Here is a 20,254-nt window from a genome sequence, read left to right as displayed (position 1 = left end):
TTTCCTTGTATTAAATATTGATCAATCAACATAATTTGTGTGAAAAGAAACAATAACAGAAGCTTGTTTTGATTAAAATTCTTAAAATAAAAAAGGTGGCAAGGGGGTTATAAAGCCCCAGGGAGTTTATAGTGAAATAGTGTAGAAATCGGGGCAATTTTATAGAGCAAAATTTGTCAACTGATGCAAATAATTTTAAGACATCATGATACTTTTTTGAGTAACAAATTAAGAGAAAGCTTATTCAAAATTACTACTTCAGAAAACAGTGCACCATTGTTCCAGTTAATTTCAAACACAATTGGCATTTCATTACATCTAAAGTATTCTATAAAAAAATGAATCTCTATTGTGGTTGGATCAGTCAATGTAAGCCCACTTTGAACATTTTTCATAACAAATCTATTTGCCTCTCATAAGAAAAACAATGTGTTTAATGGGGGCCTTTGGCCCCTGCAACGGGGGCATTTTACTCCAAATACCATCCTTCTGCCAGGATCCTTCACTTTGTCAGTCATGTTTGTTGTTGTGACAGGATCCTGACACCCATTTTCTGTTTTTGTGTTCAGAGCATGATGTCTAGATGCTGACTCTTCAACCTAGTTCGGTTTCTGTTCAGAGTTGGGATCAGGACACTCGTGCTCCATGTCTCATCTTTGTGAGCGCATGGCTTCGGGTTCGGTTCTCTTGCCATGCGCTCTTCTGTCAGTCTTGTGTGAGTGCACATGGCTGTGTTTGGTTTTTTATTGCCACGTGCACTCGTGTCTGTTTGGTCTTGTATGTTAGCACATGGCTTTATGTTTGTTCTGCCATGTGCCTCCTTGTTTCCCTCATCACTCTCCCTTGTTGAGTCCTTGTTATGTTAATTAGTTTCACCTGCTCCTCATGTGCCTTCCTGCCTATACATTGTGCCCTCTTCCCTAATGTCTCCGCATTTTGGTTAAGGGCTTAGCAGCCAGAGGGACGTGTCCCCTGCACTCTTTTTTAAAAAAAAATAAAAAATTGTGATTTGTGATTCAGTCCCCCACACTTTCCAAGCTAAACTCATACCGAGTCTAAATGGTGGATTTGTATAAAGCATTCTTTGCGTTTTGTTATTTTGGGCTGATTGAGCAACCATCCATCCAATAATCAGACAGTCTTATCAGCACGGCTCCGTTCATTTCTAAAAAGTTGCTTTCAACAATGCTCATTTATCCATGTTTTTTATTTGCATTGATGTTGATCTAAATTTATAATGAGATGAGGAACACACAAACGAGAGTTATTTATCTGCATATCATTCTTGATTGGCAGCATTACGTGAAATGTACTGCAGAAAAAACCACAACAAAGGACAATCCTTTTAAGCATACATTGTAAGTTGAGTTTATATCAGCACCTGAGTTTTCAAGTTATGCTTTTTACATTTATGTTTGTGAGGTAATGGTTTGGTTCTTTTTGCCAGTTTTAAGCAGATTACAAGATCTGTGTCAAATATGTAAAGCCATTTTTTTTTGTACCTCTATGTTGGTGTGCAGTCAACAAACTGTAGGGAAAAAGATAGGTCTGCTGTATTCTCAGAACACTTTTGCATTTTACTCAATACATATGTAGACACTTTTTTATACATGAAAACATACGGATGTTATTGAAACTCAATAATATAAGACTATTATTGTTGTCTTTTGATAGAAGTCATGCTCAAAAGCTCACAAACTGTAGGTCAATTATAGATTTGCTTTGTTGTTGTAATGCATAAAACCTCTACTAAAGTCTCTTTGTAGGTCTTTAGACATACAAATTTTAAAGGATTAAAATTATTTTGATCGTTTATTCAGTGACTAACTTCTTCACACAAGACATCAACTGGTGGAATCACCAGAAATGGTCACTAAATGAATCCTTAAATGGATCTGAACGAATTTTGATGAATATAGTCCAAACACTCAAGCCATTTGGATAAATTTAAATCCTACAATGCACAATCACAGAGTAAATGCACATGCACATGCACAATTGGCATTATTGTCATTGATTAAATTTATTCAAGGGCCAGCTTGTGCTCAGTCTTTTATTGTCATGTGTGAAACAGAAGCAAGTGCTCCAAAAGATGCCCTTTATTTCTGCAGCTAATTTAGCTACATTTTGCATTTAATTTGCACTACCTGAATCTTTAAAATACTACATGTATATAATACTTATACTTGTATATTAATATATACTGTAATATATCAATACTGCACTGTAAGTGTTGGGTCTGTGAGAGCCACCTACTGACAGCTGTGACATTTGAAGTTTTAAATGTATGATTTTTCATCGGGATGTGTGGCAGAGCTAATTTCATAACCACCAGTGGGGAAAAGCAATGGTAAAGAAAATGACAAAAACTTGACAGATCTTTTTAAAGTGACAAACTAAAAGTTGACTTAATATGTTACATATGATGACTTATGTGAAAGAGAATTAAAAAATAATGTAGATATTTTCTATAAAATAATTTTTCCTCTGTCCCACTTTACCAACACTGCTTGAAAGACATTTGGGATCTAAAAAAGGGTCTCCAAAGGTGGTTCTTCCCAGTATTGTGCATTTCTTAACTTTTGTTTTGACTAATGTAGGAAACATCCTAAGCTTTCTATGAAGGTATAATGTCAGGTTATGTGGCATTTGGATCATAATTAAAAGTGCTAAAAAAGTATTATTTCCAAAAGTGTCCTACTTGCCCGTATTCACCCTACTGTGTATAAAAATATACATTTAAAAATATATATATTTTATTTTAGTTAGTTTTGGAGTTATGAAAAAGCATTTTAGATTAGTTTCCATTTTTTCCAATCATTTCAGTTTTTATTTTCATGTCAGTGAACGGATAATTACACTAGTTCCAATGAAAAGTTCCAAAAATATGACTGCATCAGTCACTTGTCTCACTGAACGTATCACTCAACATCGTGATTTTTTTTTTAAACATTCTACCATTTATTCCAATAACGTTTATACGAAATCAAGACGCAGACCTCACGTAAATTACATGTGTCAATGAAGTTCTAAACAGACGTCATGTCACTGATCTGAAGTGATTAGTAATTTAGCTAAAACGTTTTGCAAAAGGGTATTTAACACAGCTCAGTGAAGCCTTTCTTGCATGGGATATAGGCCCCGTTTACACTTGGCATTAACATGCTATCACCTGGTCAGAACACAGCACATTTACATTTGTCCACATCAAGTAGCTTCTTTGTCCAGATTACGTCATCAAATACACCCTACCACCATGGCAAAGACCTCACCTGATTATTAACCAAGGATAAAGTATGAACGGTGTGAAACATGGAACAGGATAATCAAGGATTCTGATTACCCGGGGTTAACAATTTCAAGTGTAAAAAGACCATAAGAGTTGAAATAGGATTTAAAACAGGACTACCATTTACTGTAGATCTATAGTTCCTGACTAACCATTTATGTCACCCTTACATGAAATCAAAATTGACCCTTTCTACTTTTTTAATTCTCGTTCCTGGTCTTGTTCAAAGGTCAATCTCTGTAATCTTTCATCAAATTGAGTTTTCTTTTCGGCTAATGTCACCCTTAGACAATCCAATATAAACATCCTTTGAATCATAAGAGCATCAGAGCACATTTGAGAAGACAATGTAGCATAAAACAGCAACATTTAGTATATAAAACATGTGTGGAGATGTGGGCGTGGGCAAGTGACGCCTGTGGAGAGTGAGGCCGGGAGAGGAAGAACAGTAAGGACACGTGTAGGAAATTATCTCTAACAGCTGTTGTGTTACAGTGAGAGCTGGAGAGGGATAAGAGGGCAGTCCAGATGGCTGGAAGGGGAGAGACAGAGAGATGCATGCAGCAGAGTGATTGTGTGTGCATTGTTAATGAAAAGCAAAACCCTTTGTGTTTGGTGGATGCTGGTGAGGGTCTTGAACAGTTCAGCCAGCGGTGAAGACTCCATGATGGTGTTTTCTTCCTCCTAATCCCGGGTTTCAGCACCATTGTGACAGGTTCTTTAACTCTCTTCGTGAAGGAGGAAGCGGGAGCCGGATCAATCTTCGTAAGCTTTTATTTTCCACACTTTTCAGTCTACACACAAAGGTCTTTGCTTTTTAGCAACAATGCACACACACAATCACTCTGCTGCATGCGTCTCTCTCTCTCTCTCTCTCTCCTTCCGGCAGTCTGGACTGCCCTCTTATCCCGCTCCAGCTCTCACTGTAACACAACAGCTGTTAGACATAATTTCAATCCTTACCGTTCTTCCTCTCCCATCCTTGCTCTCCACAGACGTCGCTCGGCCACGCACACATCACCACAACATGTATGCATGGTTACAACCTGTGAATCAAAATGTCCAGCTCTGCTTGAGTACATACAGTAGTTTACATATAAATATGTACAATACATTTTCTGTCGAACATTTTGGATCATAGAAAAATAACAATCACTCATGATTTGTTTTGTTTTTTTTTTGTTTTTTTGCCCACTACTAGTAAGGCAAAATCAAATACCTGTATCTCTAAAAACAGATAAAACTGTTCAAGTGTATTTCACCAGGGATAGAATATGGACAGATCACTATACGTATATAATTTTTGGCCAGCAATTGTGTGGCCAAGGTAACCACAATTCCTAATAGTGGAAAAGGAATGGCGTATTTGTAATGTAAAGTGACTCTTAACAGACTCTCTGTACTTTGGTTTCTACGGTCTCTTCGGAGTCATCCACTGAGCTGCGTTTCTTAGGTGACATAAACGCCAATGTCACTTGCTGTTTATCCTCTAAAACCTTGGATGTGGTTAAGCCAGTGTTTGGCAAATCTATGTCCAAGCTAGGGCTCTCCAAACGGGGCACTGAATCAGCTGGCTCTAATCCCATCTCTGAAGATTTTAACGCCTCATGCTGCTCAGTTTGTAGTTGAACATCCATATCTTCCAGTCCTGTTAAAGTGCCACTGATTGCTTCAGCTTGTGTTTCCTCTGGATCTACACTGAGCTCCAGTGTCCCCTTGTGGCCATTGATTGGCATGTTGTATGCACCAGTGAGGAGCTCTCTCCTGAGTGAGGCTAGCTGCACCTGCAGCAATTCTTTATGCTGAGCTTCAAGACTCTCCATCTAACAATGTAAAAGAAAGAACAAAAGTAATCCAGTAAGCTTGCTGCTTTCCATTTTTCAAAAAAGTCAACATGAATTATGCAACAATTCAGCCCTACAAAGCCAAACGTAGTAACTATGCCAACACTGAGACTAAGAAAAATGGCTTCAGAGATTTTCAATTGTCAAACGAAATGTGGATTATAAAATATTCAATAAATTTTCTCTAAATCTGAGCAAAATTAAGCCAAACCCATCTGTCACAGGAAAGATCAGTCTAAGAGACTGGATTTCTGTACCAGATAATTCAATTTTGACAATGTGTACAGAATTTACAGCATTTTGCCTTTGCAGGGCAGAATATTACTCCCCTAATTAGTATGCGTGGTATATCATTAGTCACAGAGAGACATACTTAGCAAATATACATACAAATTGCTAAGGTGCAGGGGCATACTAAAAAGTGATTGAAGTTCAGGCATGAAACTCTACATGGCACAAACACTACAAAGGTTCTTTGAACTTATATGTTCACCAATCGGCTCGCTCACATGTGATATGTTAAGCCAATCGGCTCGCATGGTGCAAGCTGATAGGTCCTTTGACATGTAATCTGGTAGCCAATCAAGACGTTTACTCTTTTTCTAACATTTAAATTGCAGCACACTGCAAAAGTTTTATCTCTGAAAATTATTTTTGCTCAGATGGTTAAAAGAGTTTTCTTCTTGTAAAGAGTAGGGGTGTAACCCTGGTGTCCTGAACAAATTCCCCCATTGGCCCTAATCATTCATGGCCTTCTAATAATCCCCATCCACAAATTGGCTCTATCTCTCTATTCTCTCCTCTCCACCAACAGCTGGTGTGTGGTGAGCGTACTGGCACACTATGGCTGCCGTCGCTTCATCCAGGTGGATGCTGCACACTGGTGGTGGTTGAGGAGAGTCCCCTGGTCATAATGTAAAGTGCTCTGAGTGTAGTGTCAAGAAAGTGCTTTACAAATGTAACATTCATTAATTCATTCATTCTATCAGCTTGGACAGTTAGGTCTGCTTTTGGCCATGACACATAGAAGCGTGTCTTTAACAAGGTAGGCCTTAGCCAAATCTGGCCTTGCACACATCGATATCTTAGACCATTAGTTTAAATAAATCCACACATAGCAAGGCTAAGTCACTATTTAAATAAGTTCTAGGCTTTCTGATCCAGGTACACATTAAGCCAGTGTCACACTAGCCGATTTTTCCAGTGATTTTCAGGTGTGAGCTTTATAAACATAATCGCAGGGCAAGCGGAGGAAGACCAGAAAAAATCGTGCTGATAAGAGCTGCTCTTTTTACTGAAGAACTGAAAAGACGTCAAGCTGATCTGAGTGTTTTCATTTGCGATCGCTCAGAGCGGAGACACAACAGTCTGTTTTATTGAATGGAATTTCTTTACTCACTGAAAGCTACATATGGACATACACATTTAACAGCAAGCCTTGAGGGGATAAACACACACAAACACACTTTCACAAGGTAAAGTTACTCCATGAATCACATCCTAAATCACTCTATTACAATTTGTATGTTCACACAGTTCTCCTGTTATTTCGAGAGCTCCACGTGACAGGGAATCAGAGAGAGAGAGAGAGAGTTGTGGTGAGTTGGTATGTCTGTCACCCCTTCACCATTCTTAAATGGCAAGTGTCATACCTCTGACTAAAGAGAGAGAGAGATCTCGGCAAAAGAGTTGGCATGTGAAACACCCTCTGCCAAAAAAGTTGTTTGCTAGTCTTGATTCCAGCTTTGTGTCAGGTCACTAGCTGTTTAAGCAACTCAACCAAGCTGGCCAAGGCACACATAACTAGCAAACACCGTGCACATGGCTCTTCGGAGCAGAAGCAGTACACAGGTTTTGGCAGTATGTCTGCTTGCTTTGTGCTATACGTTTGTGCAGCTTTCATGCTTTATTGTGGGATAGTATATATGTCTAATTGTGCAGCAGCATGTCCTACATGCTTGATGCAGCCTGTCATGTGTTTTGTCTAATTGTGCAGAAGCAGCAGTATGTCCACATGCTTAACTCAGCATGTCTGTGAATGTTCTAGCAGTAGCAAGTCTCCGTACCCGCTCTGCAGAAGAAGTGTAGATCTAGTGCAGCAAGACCAAAATCCTATGAATGTCATACCCAAATGCCTTTATTCAATGGCACAATGGTGACTGGACTGTGTTAATACATTTCTAATTAGCACTTAATCTACCTCTACTATTCTAAAGAGCGCATATACATTCAGAACACTTACGAGTTTGACCAACTTTTGCTGGCTGTGGTCTGGACATTGATATGCTTGCAGTTCCTCAAACATCCTTACATTAGACTGAACCAGGCTTGCAACCTTATAACAATGAGAGGAGAAACAATAGAAGTTCTCAAAAACATGCATCAGACATACACTTCTTCAACAGCCATATCAAGCCTTACTGAAGAAAATTAAGGAATAATTCACCCAAAAATGCAAATCCTGTATTCATTTCATGACAGAACATCAGAATTTTCATTTTGTGCAAGCTATTACTTCTTTTGTTTCAAAACAGTTAAAAAGAGTTCATACAAAAATGTAATCAAGATATTTGTCAACTTACTCTCAAAGGCATACCTGCTCTTTAAGCTGTTTTATTTCAGTCTGTAGTGTCTTCTCCATAGTCTCCTTCTCTTGGCGTAGTGTGTCAATCTGTTGGTGGAGTTCCAGGAGTCGTTTCTGTAGCAAAGCCTGTTCAAAACCCTCAGCCTCCTGAAATCACACAGACAAAGATTTTAGCAAGACCCTTGACACTTCTTAAAAAGCACCAACAATGACAGATGAATGGACAAATCAAAGTGCCATTTTCTATTGTCTAAGTTCAGGAAAAAAGGTTCACAATGACGATACCTGTTCAGTGAGAATACCAGCGGATGTGTCATAGATCACACTGCTTCCCTGTCCATCAGGGTCCATAAGGACTAGAGTCTGTGTCCCATCAGATGGATGCTGGGAAGACCCCACCTCCTCCTCAGCACCCAATGGGATTCCATTTCTCTCACCATCTTCCTTCAAAAACACAATGAAGTTTTCAACACTATTTCAACGTCAAAGATGCTCAGTATTAACTTATGCTCTCTGATGAATATGCATTGAAAGGACAGTTCACTCAAAAAAAGAAAATTCTGTCATCATTTGTTTACCCTCATGTTGCTGCAAACCCATATGACTTCCTTTCTTTAATGGAACACAAAAGGAGATATTGGGTGGAATTTTAGCCTCAACCACCATTCACTTTCACTGTATGGAAAAAGGATGCAATAAATGTGAATGGTGATTGAAGCTAACATATCCTTTTTTATTCAAGAGTAGAGGAAAAACAAAAAAAGGCATATGGCTTTGGAATAGCATGAGGTTGAGTAAAAGATGACAGAATTTTCATACATCATGGGGGAACTAGCCATTTTACTGAAGCTTTGAAATGCTATTGTTAGTGTTTGAGTTTGTCTACCTTTGGCTCCACAGTCAATAGGGTTTCAGAACCAGCGGTCAGGATGGGCTGGGTTAAGATTGATCCAATGCTAGTGTCGTCTCCACCTGGTCCAAAACTCACTGCCAGTCCTTCATATGCTTTAGCATGAGCCTCTGAACTCTCTCCATAATACTGTCGACAATTCACATTCTGAAAGAGCACATAAGCAAAATTAAGAGTATTATGCATTTGTTATTGAATGGAATGGCAGTATCAATCTGTGAACAAGGATCAGCTGGCAGGCATCTAACCTGTGAAAACCCCATGTTATACACCTTTACCTGTGTGACTTGTATTTGAAATGTGGTGTGGGGATTTCGAAAGTGCGTCTTATAGTGTTTGATGGCTTCGTCCCTCCTGTTGAAACCATTTCTGCAGCGGTAACAGTGCCAATGAGCACCCTTAAACCTTTTTTCTCCTTTAATAGTGCCCACAATTTCACAATGGTTACAGCATCGAAGCACCTTCAAGCCTGCTAAAAAAAAAAAAAAAAAAAAAAAAAAAAAAAAAAAACTGTATTACAAAGACTAACACCTCAAATGGGACAGATCAACAAACATGCATCACTAATGTTTTATTAAATCTAATCTATACTATTACTTGCATCTAGATACACATTGTGAGACAAAAGCAGTTGTTTATATATAGCCTCTATAAGTCACTATACGTAATGATTTTATAGCCTCAATGTTTATCACCTGCAAAGTCTATGCCTTTGTCCACATGTTTGATGCGGAAGTGAGCTCGCAGGATGACAGGGTCTTGGTAAGCCTCTGCAACAGAACACAGTGGGCAGTGCATGTGCACTCCTTTCTCCTGCCCTGCACACTTCTCATCCTGACACAGCACAGGTGTGTATGTATTTTCTGTTCCCCTGATACGAACCGAGGGATGGGCCTAGGAAAACAGCAGAAAAGAAAGCCACATGTTGTGCATGCATCTCTAAAAGTTAGCTGATTAAGATGTCAATCACTATGGTGTCGACAGTTTCTACCATTACTCATTTACATATTATTTCAACTTAAATTAGATTTATTAGTATAGATGTTCACAACACATATTGTTCCTAAGCAGCTTTACAAAGAAAAGTGTCTTAAAAACACCCCAGTGGGCAAAGCAAAGGTGACAGTGGAAAGTAAATTTCCATAGATGAGGAAGAAACCTAAGGAGAAAACAAGTTTAAGATGGGGGAGCCTACCTCCTCGGGCTGGCACACATTTAAACACATGCTTATGCGCATGAATACAAACACAAATGTTATTTTTACCAGATGTAATCCAGACATTTTACTGATGATAAAATTAAGTTTTTGTAAACTACAAAGATAATTAAAATAATGTATGTAGTCATAATTATTAATTTCAACTTGAATCAGCTGCAGAATGTGTTAACTCATAATTTAAGTGAACTGCAGATGTTTTACACCTTAAGATTTTCTTTTAATCTGTATATTTTAGAGCCCCTAGTGGTAAACACAAGTAATGCCACAGAAAATCAATGAAACTTGTTTAACAATTAGGAAAATCATTAACAAATGCCAAATCGTCCAAAAAGCTCTTGTCTGCAGACAGCATTCTATTATTCATGAATATGAATGCAAATGAATTACAGATGCTGAGACATAACGCTTCACTTTGCAAGTATGTCTAGCCTATATTTTATAGGGCCTGTAGCTCAATGAATCTCAATAAAATACTAAGGAGTTATTATCTGATCACATAAGGGTTAATAACATAAATATTGGCTATTGCACTTAAACACATTGGTCTAAAAAGTAAAAAAAAAAAAAAAAAAACCTCAATGCAGCTTTTGCGGTTTATCAAGCTAACAACTTTAGCACGCTAACGCAAAATTCACAGTATTTTCCGTTTAAACTGTCACTCACCACAAAAGCTGACATGCTTCTGATATGATACAGAGATCCGCTTTAAAATCAGTTGTCCGGTGGTAGTCTTTAGCCTACCCAAAATCCCATATCAGAGCGGTTGTGTGCGGTTCGTCATTTCTGCGTACACACATTCATTCACTTGCACGTTTCTAGCCACATAAACACTGATGAACGCGATGACGATTCGTCGTTGTTAGAATTCTACTTAAATGAACCTCATTGGCCATCCATATGTATGGTGGAATTGTAAACCAATCACCGCTGTAATCGCTGAGTAAAGGAAGTTGACGCCTCGTCAACCGCAATAGAGCTTTTCTTTTATTTATTAAAAGGCTTCCGTTTTAATTATCGTTAGATACGTAATTATCATATGTATATTATTTCTCACTCTTGTACTATTTATAAAATTATTTCTATTTTTAAATGTAATAATGGAGGTGGCTTCTAACGATTTAGTTATTAAAGAGAGTGTTTTGCTATGTGAGAAGCATAACATTTTGTCATGGTTTAGTGTATGGAAAGACAGGACCTATTTCTTAAATTAAAACAGTGATTTGTTTCGTTTTAGTCCATGAAATTGAACTACTTTTCTCTTTGAGATAGTTTTAATAAGTTGTTAGCAAACTAATTCCATAAGGGGATGTAGCTCAGTGGTAGAGCGCATGCTTTGCATGTATGAGGCCCCGGGTTCAATCCCCGGCATCTCCAATTTTTTTTTTCAGAACTCATCAGGCTTTTACAGTTATCATCAACGAATGTAAAATATAATACGAAATAACAATAGACAACATAAAGCGGCAATGTAAAAAGAAACTGCAGAAAGGGGCAAACAAAAAAAAAATTTTCTTTGCAATTCTCTTCCTAACCAGAAGAGGTCTTCCTCCAGCATTATAACATGTCCATTCATTGGACACTCAGTGGGCTCATTAATGTTTTGGATTTAAAGCCTAGATAAACATAGCATATAATAATAAACGTAGCATATAATAATTGAACAGACACCAGTCATCTTATTTCCAAATAATACAGACCAAACTCTCGTCAGTGCATAATTTTGTTTATTAAAATGAAGGGGTCAGAAAGTGCTTTGCATGTTAATTTGTGATATCATGCACCTTACTTCCTTTTTCTTATTTACTTCACTCTTCACCTTGCATCAGCAAAGGCTACAAATCAAATTAAAAAGAGGGGGAGAAACAAAAAAAATTCAGACACTCTCTGCTCAAGTTTGGCCTAGCACCACAATTATTTTTTTTTCCATTTGTATTCTAATTCTGTATTAATTCATCATCTGATCATATATATATATATATATATATATATATATATATATATATATATATATATATTAGTATACTGTATATATTGAGGAGTGTATGGTATATCTTAATCTATGTATAATCTGAAATGTAATCTTGGTTGTAGTGGCAAATAAATAAATAATAATACTTTCTCTTCAGTTTCCGAAATTTACTTAACGAGTTTGCGAAAAGAGCTTCAACAGGCAATGCTTTATGTGGTTTTGTATTGCTTTCATTTCTCTTGTTTCTACAGAGAGACAAATTATTAGGAACAGCTACAATCAGATCTGACATTAATGAAACACTCGAAACAATTCAATGATAGGGCACAATGGGGCTAAAAACACCCCTTGAACAAATTTTGCTTTTGTCTGGTCACAAAATGTATCAAGATTCAAAAATATATATATTTATTTATTTTTATTGAATATTGATGGAGCAACATAATTTGTGTGAATGGAAATAGTAACGGAAGGTTGTTTTAAAATTCAGTTTTTAAAAAAAGGTGGTGAGGGAGCCTTTTACCCCACTTGGGGTAAAAGGCTCCCTCACTTGGGGTAAAAGGCCCCTAGGGGGGTTTAACGTGAAATCATGTAGATATAGGGGCAATAGTTATAGTGCAAAATTTGTCAACTAATGCAAATATTTTCGAGACAGCAAAATGCTTTTTTTTATAGTAAAAAATGTAGATGATGCTTACTCAACATAATCACTTCAGAAAAAATTTAACCATTTCCTGTTCATTTCAAACACATTTTATTACATCTCAAGTATTCTATATGTAAACAGTGGGCTATGAATAAACAACACGGGATAAAAAATATATATTTTGGGGGTTTAATATGATGCTGTAAAAAAAGAAGAAGAAGAAGAAAAAACGGTCGATGGGGCCATATTGTATTTAAAAAAAAAAAAAAAAAAAAGAATAAAGAAAATAAAACAAATGAAATAAGGTACAATGAAATACAAAAGTTAAATGTGAAAATTAAATATGAAAATGAAATATGATAGAGTCCTCACATGTGCACCAAACGTGGTCAAACTCCACACATGCAATCCATATGCATCCCAAATAATTCTCAAAAGATGAACAAAACCAGGAGCTCTCTTGTACAATGTATGCTCTCACATCTCTAACATGAGAGAGTGCTGGAAAGAAGGTGTTGCAAAACTCTGGTTCTTAAAGGGGCCACGTCCAATTTAAATTACTTTTCACCTCAAAGACTATCCTTTCACTTATTGGACAGTTTTTGAACAATTTGTGATTTAATGACCTTAAACAAAACTGAAAATGATAAATAAGTATTTGTCTCAAAATAAATGTTTTAATCTCAGGGATTTTCATTAGCTACATATATTTGCAAAATTTTAAAAAATATTACAAATTAGATTAAATTGCCTCAAAATCAAACTTTAGACATTACATGCAATGATCTCATGGATCAGAAATATTTTGCAGTGCATAGTGACAAACAGGTGTTTAGGAAAGTGCTGTGGTAGTTTTTGTTGCTATTTAGTGTTTTGGGAGAAAATAAAACCAATGGAGCCTTTTACTCCACGGAGCCTTTAGCCCCGTTGTACGCTAATAATTATGATTTCACTGTAATAAGAGTCTTGTTGCTATCGGTAATTAATTGTGTAAATGCATTTCAAACAGTATCTGCCCAACTTAGTTGCCATGATGACGTAATGCCATAAACCCTAAAACGACTGTAAAAACAACTATTTACAGCTCAAATAATCCATACGTTTTAAAAGAAGAATTAATGTCAGCACTTTTATAAAATTATTAGCTTCACATTTCTCCCCTTAAACCCTCCAAATACTGCCCCCAACCCCCCCCCCCCCCCAACTGGCCTCACTGTAACCTAGATTTTTGCTTTTTTTTTTAAAGAAAAGTAGGGATGAGTCGAAATAAATTTTTGGGGGGTGTTCAACATTATGCCACAAATGCTGTAGATTGAACTGAACTTTTACTGAACCCGTAATATTCCTTTAACAGGGTAAAGTGTAGGTTGAAAATGCCTTTAATGTGGTATTAGGATTGCAGAGTCACTCACATTGTCAGGAGTAGTTTCTCATCGATTCCCAACAGGCTGGAGATGAGACTCAGAATGAAGATGGCCATGCCAATTGAGATGTCGATCGGTTTCACAAGGGCTCTAACTGCCAAAGGGGTCTAGGGCAATAAGAAGGCCCCTAGACCTACAAACCACTATCAAGTCATAAGAAAAAGCACAGGGAGATGATGTCAAGCACCATTCTTATGGAATTTGATGGAGTAGAAGTCCATACATATAAGGAGCTAACAAGCATGGAGCAATGAAAATTGTGTGACATGTTAGTCATGAGGTTCATATACAGTACACTGGGTAGCCCATATGTAGTACCTGCCAAGTGAACAGGGCCACTGTGGAGATTCCAGTCCAGCTGTGAAGGGAATACAGGTGAGGGATGTTGTAGGCACGGTGAAAGACAGCACACACGCCAAGCATGGCGAGCACCATTGCAACAAACATCAGCCCTGCATGGGCCATCTTACACCACCACCTGCTCCAGGTGAGAGGAATTCGGTATAGGACTATGACTATAAGAAAATTGAGAATGACAGAGACATCATTACAAAGAGGGAGAGAAAAAAAGAAGACTTGGTCACAAAATTGTTAAATACAGAGTCAAAGGTGAAGTCTGTAATTTTTCATTGTTAAAATAGTCATTTTTTAAATCCAAGAATTTGCAGAGAAAACTTTAAGGTATTTGTAGGTTCCCTGACAAGTGTTTACTCTGGCACTGTGGTGATATCAAAACATTACTCTATATGTTTGAGGTTTCCGACCAGCCACAAACAGCAACACTGGCTCAACCAATGGCATGAGTTTGGGGCGGGACTATCTGTTTGTTCTACTAAATGGCAGACTGAAGGAGTGATTGGAAAACCAATTTGAAAAAATAATTCTATTTAGTGACACTATACAGATATTTACACACATTTCACCTTTAAAGAAGGCAAAGACACTTGCAGATATTCAGTGAGGTTCTTCACTAACAATGTTTTAGACATGTATCATGGTAAAATACCATGTTTGTTTTGACATGCACTATGGAATTCTTTTTAGTACCTTGAAGTACCCAGTAAATATCATCAAGCATACATATGGTAATGACCACCATATTATATATTAAAGTACCATGGTATTACTATCTGATACTACTACTGTACCATTATGGTTCTCCGGTGTTATTCTACACCTGTCAGAAAAATGTCAAGTTTCTAAGTCTTCATCTTCACATCTATGCTTCACAAACAAGCAGCTTTCATAACTCGCTATTCATTTTGATTATTAATTACTGTGTGCACAGCTTGAAACAGGTATCCATTAAAGATGAGCACAGCTGCCTGTTTATTTAAAAACTACTTGTTATCTCATTATGCATTTCCTGACAATTCCTTTTTTAATTTGTGGAAAATATGTTTACACAACTTCAGAAGAGATATGTTAGAACTTTTGTCAAGCACAAACTTTGACAAAGAAATACTTCATTTCCACATTTAGCAATAGTGCCATTGTAAGCATTAAATAAAAGAGTAGTTATTTAAGACCTTTTGTTAATCTAAATGTCTTTGCAGCGCTTTTGTTTCAAACCTGAATCAGCAATGGCTTTGGACTGCATGTTATGCAACCACCACTGTAAAAAGTGAAAACATATGTCATAGGAAGGGACCCCATCAGTGCCCACCGGTGATGGAGGTCTGACCTCCATCTGTGAGATAGACTGGCTTCCATTCTTTGACTTCCTCCTAGCTATTACTCGAGTGTATACTTTGATTATTTCAGTTCATTTTTCTCTGCCATTTGTCTTCACAATGCCCCCTTTTCTCACTGTTCTTCCTGAAGTATAAGAGTGACTTTTGACTTTGATCGCAAAGCAAAGGGTAGGCTACCGCTAAAATGAAAAGGCGTTCTTTCTTTTGTGATGTCATCACATCAATCACAGACTGAAAGGCAACAATAACTCTTTGATCAAATACGATGTTCAAAAGTTCATTATTAAAAGCCATGGCTCTTAAAAGTGGTTGAATCAAATTTCAATCAAACATAATTATTATTCTGTTCAGGGTCACCAGCAATTGGTAACTGGTAATAATTTGCTCTGCATCATTCTATCAGCAGAAGTGTGAAGAGGACAAGAAAGACTTTTTATAACTATCTAGTGTTTAGTCAATATAAATTGTGTTCCAAAACGAGCAGAATAACAACATTCCTACTTCTGTGTGTGCAGAGTTTCAGGTGCAATTTCTATGCTCAATTCAGGTAAGTTATCAAGTACATCAGAGCTTTGGGATACTTTGAATACAGACACTACAATATTCATTATGACATGCAAATGTCAATACACGCTTCATTCTGTCACATGGTCTGAAAGACCTTTCGGACCTGAAGAACAGAAAGAGATAACGGCACATAACAGCGAGAGAATTATCAGTGGTTATTCAACAAGGTTTGGGCAATCCAACTCATTCTTTATAATTGCTCCTTTTACATGTTTGAATAATGGTCATCATAAAGTTATCAAAGCTATGAAATAACACAAAGTATGGGAATAATGTAGTTATATATATATATATATATTTTTTTTTTCAACAAATCAACTTCAGGAGGCGTCAACCTGAGAGGCTTTTAAGTAGTAATTTAGTACAGTAGTTCCCATGTATGCCGGACAGTTTTTGGCTGTTTTTATTTCACTATCCATTCCAAAAGATCCATAACAAATTTAAATAATAATTTGTCTATAGAAGTAATTTCCAGCATTCAATCATAGACCTAAAGATCAAAAGGTTTTTAAGATTATGAGAAATATAAATTGTGTCCAATTTTTAACTGGCAGTGTATATATAAGGCTTCCAATGCCTTTTAAAAATGTCACAGTTCGTGTGTATTTACATCATTGCCTTTCAAATGACTTTTGGAAATGTTCATCATATTGAGACATCATTACATTATCAAGCTAGTTGCAACATGACTTCAACTACTCAGAAACATCCACATTTTCATAAATGTGTACAGCACAAAATAACAATTAGAAGGTGAACTTAGAGTGAGACATTACATAAAGCAAATAACTAACTGTGAGTTTCGAGTCAGGTTAACTCAAACATCTATGTTCCTTAAACTTCTTTGGCTTAAACTCCAAAGTTGTGGGGAATACCCATGAGCCCTTGCGCTTGAATTGAATTATGTTTGCTAGGTCAAAAGGAACTTATGTGGGCATTTAATTAGTTGTTATTAAGAATTCATAGAGGTTTCAGCCATTTTTAGTATTATTGATGTTTTACTGTAAATAGCTGTTTCATGTGAAGTTCCTGGTGATTAGTGATCCCTTCGATCCCTTTCTTTCCAGGAAACACCCATTAGGAGCGAGAGAATGAGATTCAGAGAAATTGAATCCACCTCACATGGTGTTAGATTCTGCTTTTTTCATAAGTGAATTCATGTCTTTTTGAGAGGAGAGAAAATGCTTTCTGGTATTGTGTCCTTATCCATTTAATTAATGACTTTTAGGTGAAACCATTACATTTTAATGTTGGGTTTGTCGATATATATGCCATATTTTCTGGCCAAATTTCTTTAAAGGTGAAGTGGAAAATGTATGCACAACTAGCAGCACCAAAGGAACTGCAAAAATCCCACTGCCCCTTTTGTCCTGCCCTCCATCTGCCATTGGTTGATCAAACAAGTAAACCCTCCCCAAACCTACACCTTTGGATGAGCCAGAAATTGACATGTCAGATCACTCAAACAAAGTATTGTTTTGAAATTGTCAAAGAGTCACAGTGTTCACCAACTCGGTGCCATGACAAGTCGTCATGATTATTACGAGATGGTGAAATTGTAAGAAAACGTACAAAAATGCATAACTTCAAGTCCCAGAGATAAAATAAATGAACCAATGAACAATGTTATAATTTTTTTTTTAGTTTAACCCCCAACCCAAATCTAATCCTAACCATAAAGTTTAACCCCTCACTCAAACTCTAACACCTAACCAAGATTTTAATAGGAAAATTACTTTTGTGTACCAATGAAGAGAAAATAAAATCAGGGTTTAGGAGGATGGAAGCGTATTACAGGTTAATGACATACATCAGTCATTTGTATTGCATGAATAAATATAAAATGAGTAAAAAACATATCATTTCATACATGCCAAGTCGTATGATATGTTAAGATTACGTACGATCTTGTACAAATAATTACACGTTTTCATGGGACAGTGTAGGTGTTTACACTGTGATTTTCAAGAAATCACCCTATGAATGTCTTACTTTTTAGTTGTGCCTGCACATTAACCTGGTATAGGAGATTTAGGTATCTAACACTTAATAACAAAACAAAAAAATGTAATAAATGATACATCTAACATTCAATCATTGTAATTAGGAAGCGGGACTCAGTTCTTAAAACAAAAACAGACAAGAAAACTCTTTGCATATTAAAGCTTCCGTTGCTCTAATAATAAAAGAAGGCAAGTATCATACGGCCATACACAGGGAGTCAAGAGTCTATGGCAAAAGTTAAACAAAGATAAGAGCTGGACACTTAAGCTCCACAGCTCACTCACAGCTGCTGAGAAGGAGCCACGTTGAGGCTACACTGGCTCCACATCTTTGCCTCCATGTGCAATGTGTGGAGTGCAATTTTGCAGCCTGATCGCCTCAATGAAAAGTCGAACTGGTGTAATTAAGAGTTTTACCAGGGATTGACTGAGCTTCATTTGACTCTTCAAAAAGCTTCCTTAGACCACTGTTGTAGATGTCATGAAGACATATGTATTTACATTGCTATTTTTCCAAAATTAAGACACATGGCAGTTTTCTGGGCATATTGAATTGACCATATAGGAATCATAAATTTGTCAGAGCAGGATCTCTTAAAGAATATCAAGAAGTGGTATGTTTTATGAACTGGCCCCATTAACTTCCATTGTATAACCACAATTTTTAAATAAACGACGAGTTGAAAAAATATTCTGTGGTAATTAACATTACGCTACAAATGCTGTCAGTTGAGGTTAAAGGGATAGTTCACCCAAAAATGAAAATTTCCTCATTATTTACTCACCCTCATTATATTTCAGGAGTGTATGACTTTCTCTCTTCACCAGAACACATTTGAAGAAAATTAGAAAAATATCTTAGCTCAGTAGGTTCTTAATATGCAAGTGAATGGTGATCCGATTTTTGAAGCTCCAAAAATCACAGACAGTCAGCATAAATGTCATCCATACGCCGCCAGCGGTTAAATTAATGTCTTCTAAAGCGACACGATTGCTTTTGGTGCGATAAAGATAAATATTTAAGCACTTCTTTTAACTCTAAATCATGCTTCCGGTCAGAAGCGTACGCGCGTGTGATGTAATCACATTGGCATTTGAAACACGCGAGAACTGACGCACGTGAGTCACAGTCGGAAGAGCAGCGCTGTTTACATGTGAGAAGGCGGTATGCTGTACAGTATCATGGTTTGTTTTGGTTTAGATCTGTATTTATCTGTTTCTTTACTCACAATGGTGCGTTTGTGTGCTCATGCTGGATGTCTCAACTGAGTGTAGAACATGAGATTACATTCGTATCATGGCAACGCGAATACGTCACACGAGAGACCACGTGATCTCCACCCTCTTACTGGAAGTGATGATTTAGAGTTAGAAAGTACAAACAAATTTAGCTTTTTTCGCACCAAAAGTGATCATGTCGCTTTAGAATTTAATTTAACTGCTGAAGTCGTATCAATGATGTTTATGCTGACTGCAGAGGTGGGCCTACGGGACAGGCAAGGCAGGCAATTGCCTGGAGCCCCAAGCTGGGAATATTTACTGAATTATCCCTTCTCATGAAAAGATTGCCAAAGGCTGCTGCGCGAGTCGTGATGAGAATTGTTTACAGTCACTGCATGTTATTCTCCATACAGTTCTTATTTAATCATGACAAAATATAGCTACATCATTAGAAAGGGGTAATCTCCAACTTTGATATTTCACCACTGTATTATGATAGAAATGTTACAGTGAGAGTAATTCCTTAATTTACATCAGGAGTACACATCTGACATGCAAAATCAAAATGAGAGTTACAGACACAATCATGTAGCCTAATAAAGACACACATGCCCATTAAAGCAAGCTCTCATCTTTTTGTCATTGCGAGGCTTTAGCATACAATGTCCATTAAAAGTAGTAGTCCAAATATGTATGCATTTAGAGACAATTTTATAGATTCTCCATATCTTCAGAAGCAATATGATAGGTGTGGGTGAGAAACAGATCAATATTTAAGATTATTTTTTTGCTAGAAATTCTTCACCCTGCCCAGTAGGGGGAGGTATGCATGAAGAATGTGAATCACCAAAAACACAAGAAGAAGAATGTGAAAGTGATCTGTT

The 20,254-nt window shown here is 37.0% G+C and overlaps 1 protein-coding gene, 1 non-coding gene and 1 pseudogene across 3 annotated transcripts; 1 reads left to right on the top strand and 2 right to left on the bottom strand.

Moving 5' to 3' along the window:
* Nucleotides 1-2,797: 2,797 nt before the first annotated feature.
* LOC127430743 (uncharacterized) lies at nucleotides 2,798-10,655 on the bottom strand. Of its 2 annotated transcripts, none has more exons than XM_051680764.1 (8): nucleotides 10,510-10,655; nucleotides 9,323-9,521; nucleotides 8,906-9,099; nucleotides 8,604-8,774; nucleotides 8,003-8,161; nucleotides 7,730-7,864; nucleotides 7,376-7,468; nucleotides 2,798-5,112 (listed from the first exon to the last, which is right to left on the bottom strand). In XM_051680764.1, exons 1-8 carry the CDS (start codon nucleotides 10,522-10,524, stop codon nucleotides 4,675-4,677), a joined length of 1,404 nt encoding a protein of 467 aa, XP_051536724.1. In that variant the 5' UTR covers nucleotides 10,525-10,655; the 3' UTR covers nucleotides 2,798-4,674. The 2 variants fall into 2 exon arrangements, with proteins under 2 accessions (XP_051536724.1, XP_051536725.1); XM_051680765.1 differs by having other exon boundaries at nucleotides 8,906-9,096.
* Nucleotides 10,656-11,148: 493 nt separating this feature from the next.
* Nucleotides 11,149-11,220, top strand: trnaa-ugc (transfer RNA alanine (anticodon UGC)). Its single transcript has one exon. It is a non-coding gene; the product is annotated as a tRNA-Ala (tRNA).
* Nucleotides 11,221-11,658: 438 nt separating this feature from the next.
* On the bottom strand, nucleotides 11,659-15,485 carry LOC127430931 (lysosomal membrane ascorbate-dependent ferrireductase CYB561A3-like; annotated as a pseudogene).
* Between the last annotated feature and the right edge of the window lie 4,769 nt (nucleotides 15,486-20,254).

This window comes from Myxocyprinus asiaticus, chromosome 40, assembly GCF_019703515.2.
Source record: "Myxocyprinus asiaticus isolate MX2 ecotype Aquarium Trade chromosome 40, UBuf_Myxa_2, whole genome shotgun sequence".
Lineage (NCBI taxonomy): Eukaryota > Metazoa > Chordata > Actinopteri > Cypriniformes > Catostomidae > Myxocyprinus > Myxocyprinus asiaticus.
This window is presented reverse-complemented; position numbering and strand designations above follow the sequence as displayed.

Excerpts from the sequence above, each read along its gene's own strand:
- LOC127430743 (XM_051680764.1), bottom strand. Across the intron at positions 9,100-9,322 it reads CAAAGGCATAGACTTTGCAG|CAGGCTTGAAGGTGCTTCGA; the intron begins GTGATAAACATT and ends TTTTTTTTTTAG. Across the intron at positions 7,469-7,729 it reads TAAAACAGCTTAAAGAGCAG|GTTGCAAGCCTGGTTCAGTC; the intron begins GTATGCCTTTGA and ends CATTGTTATAAG.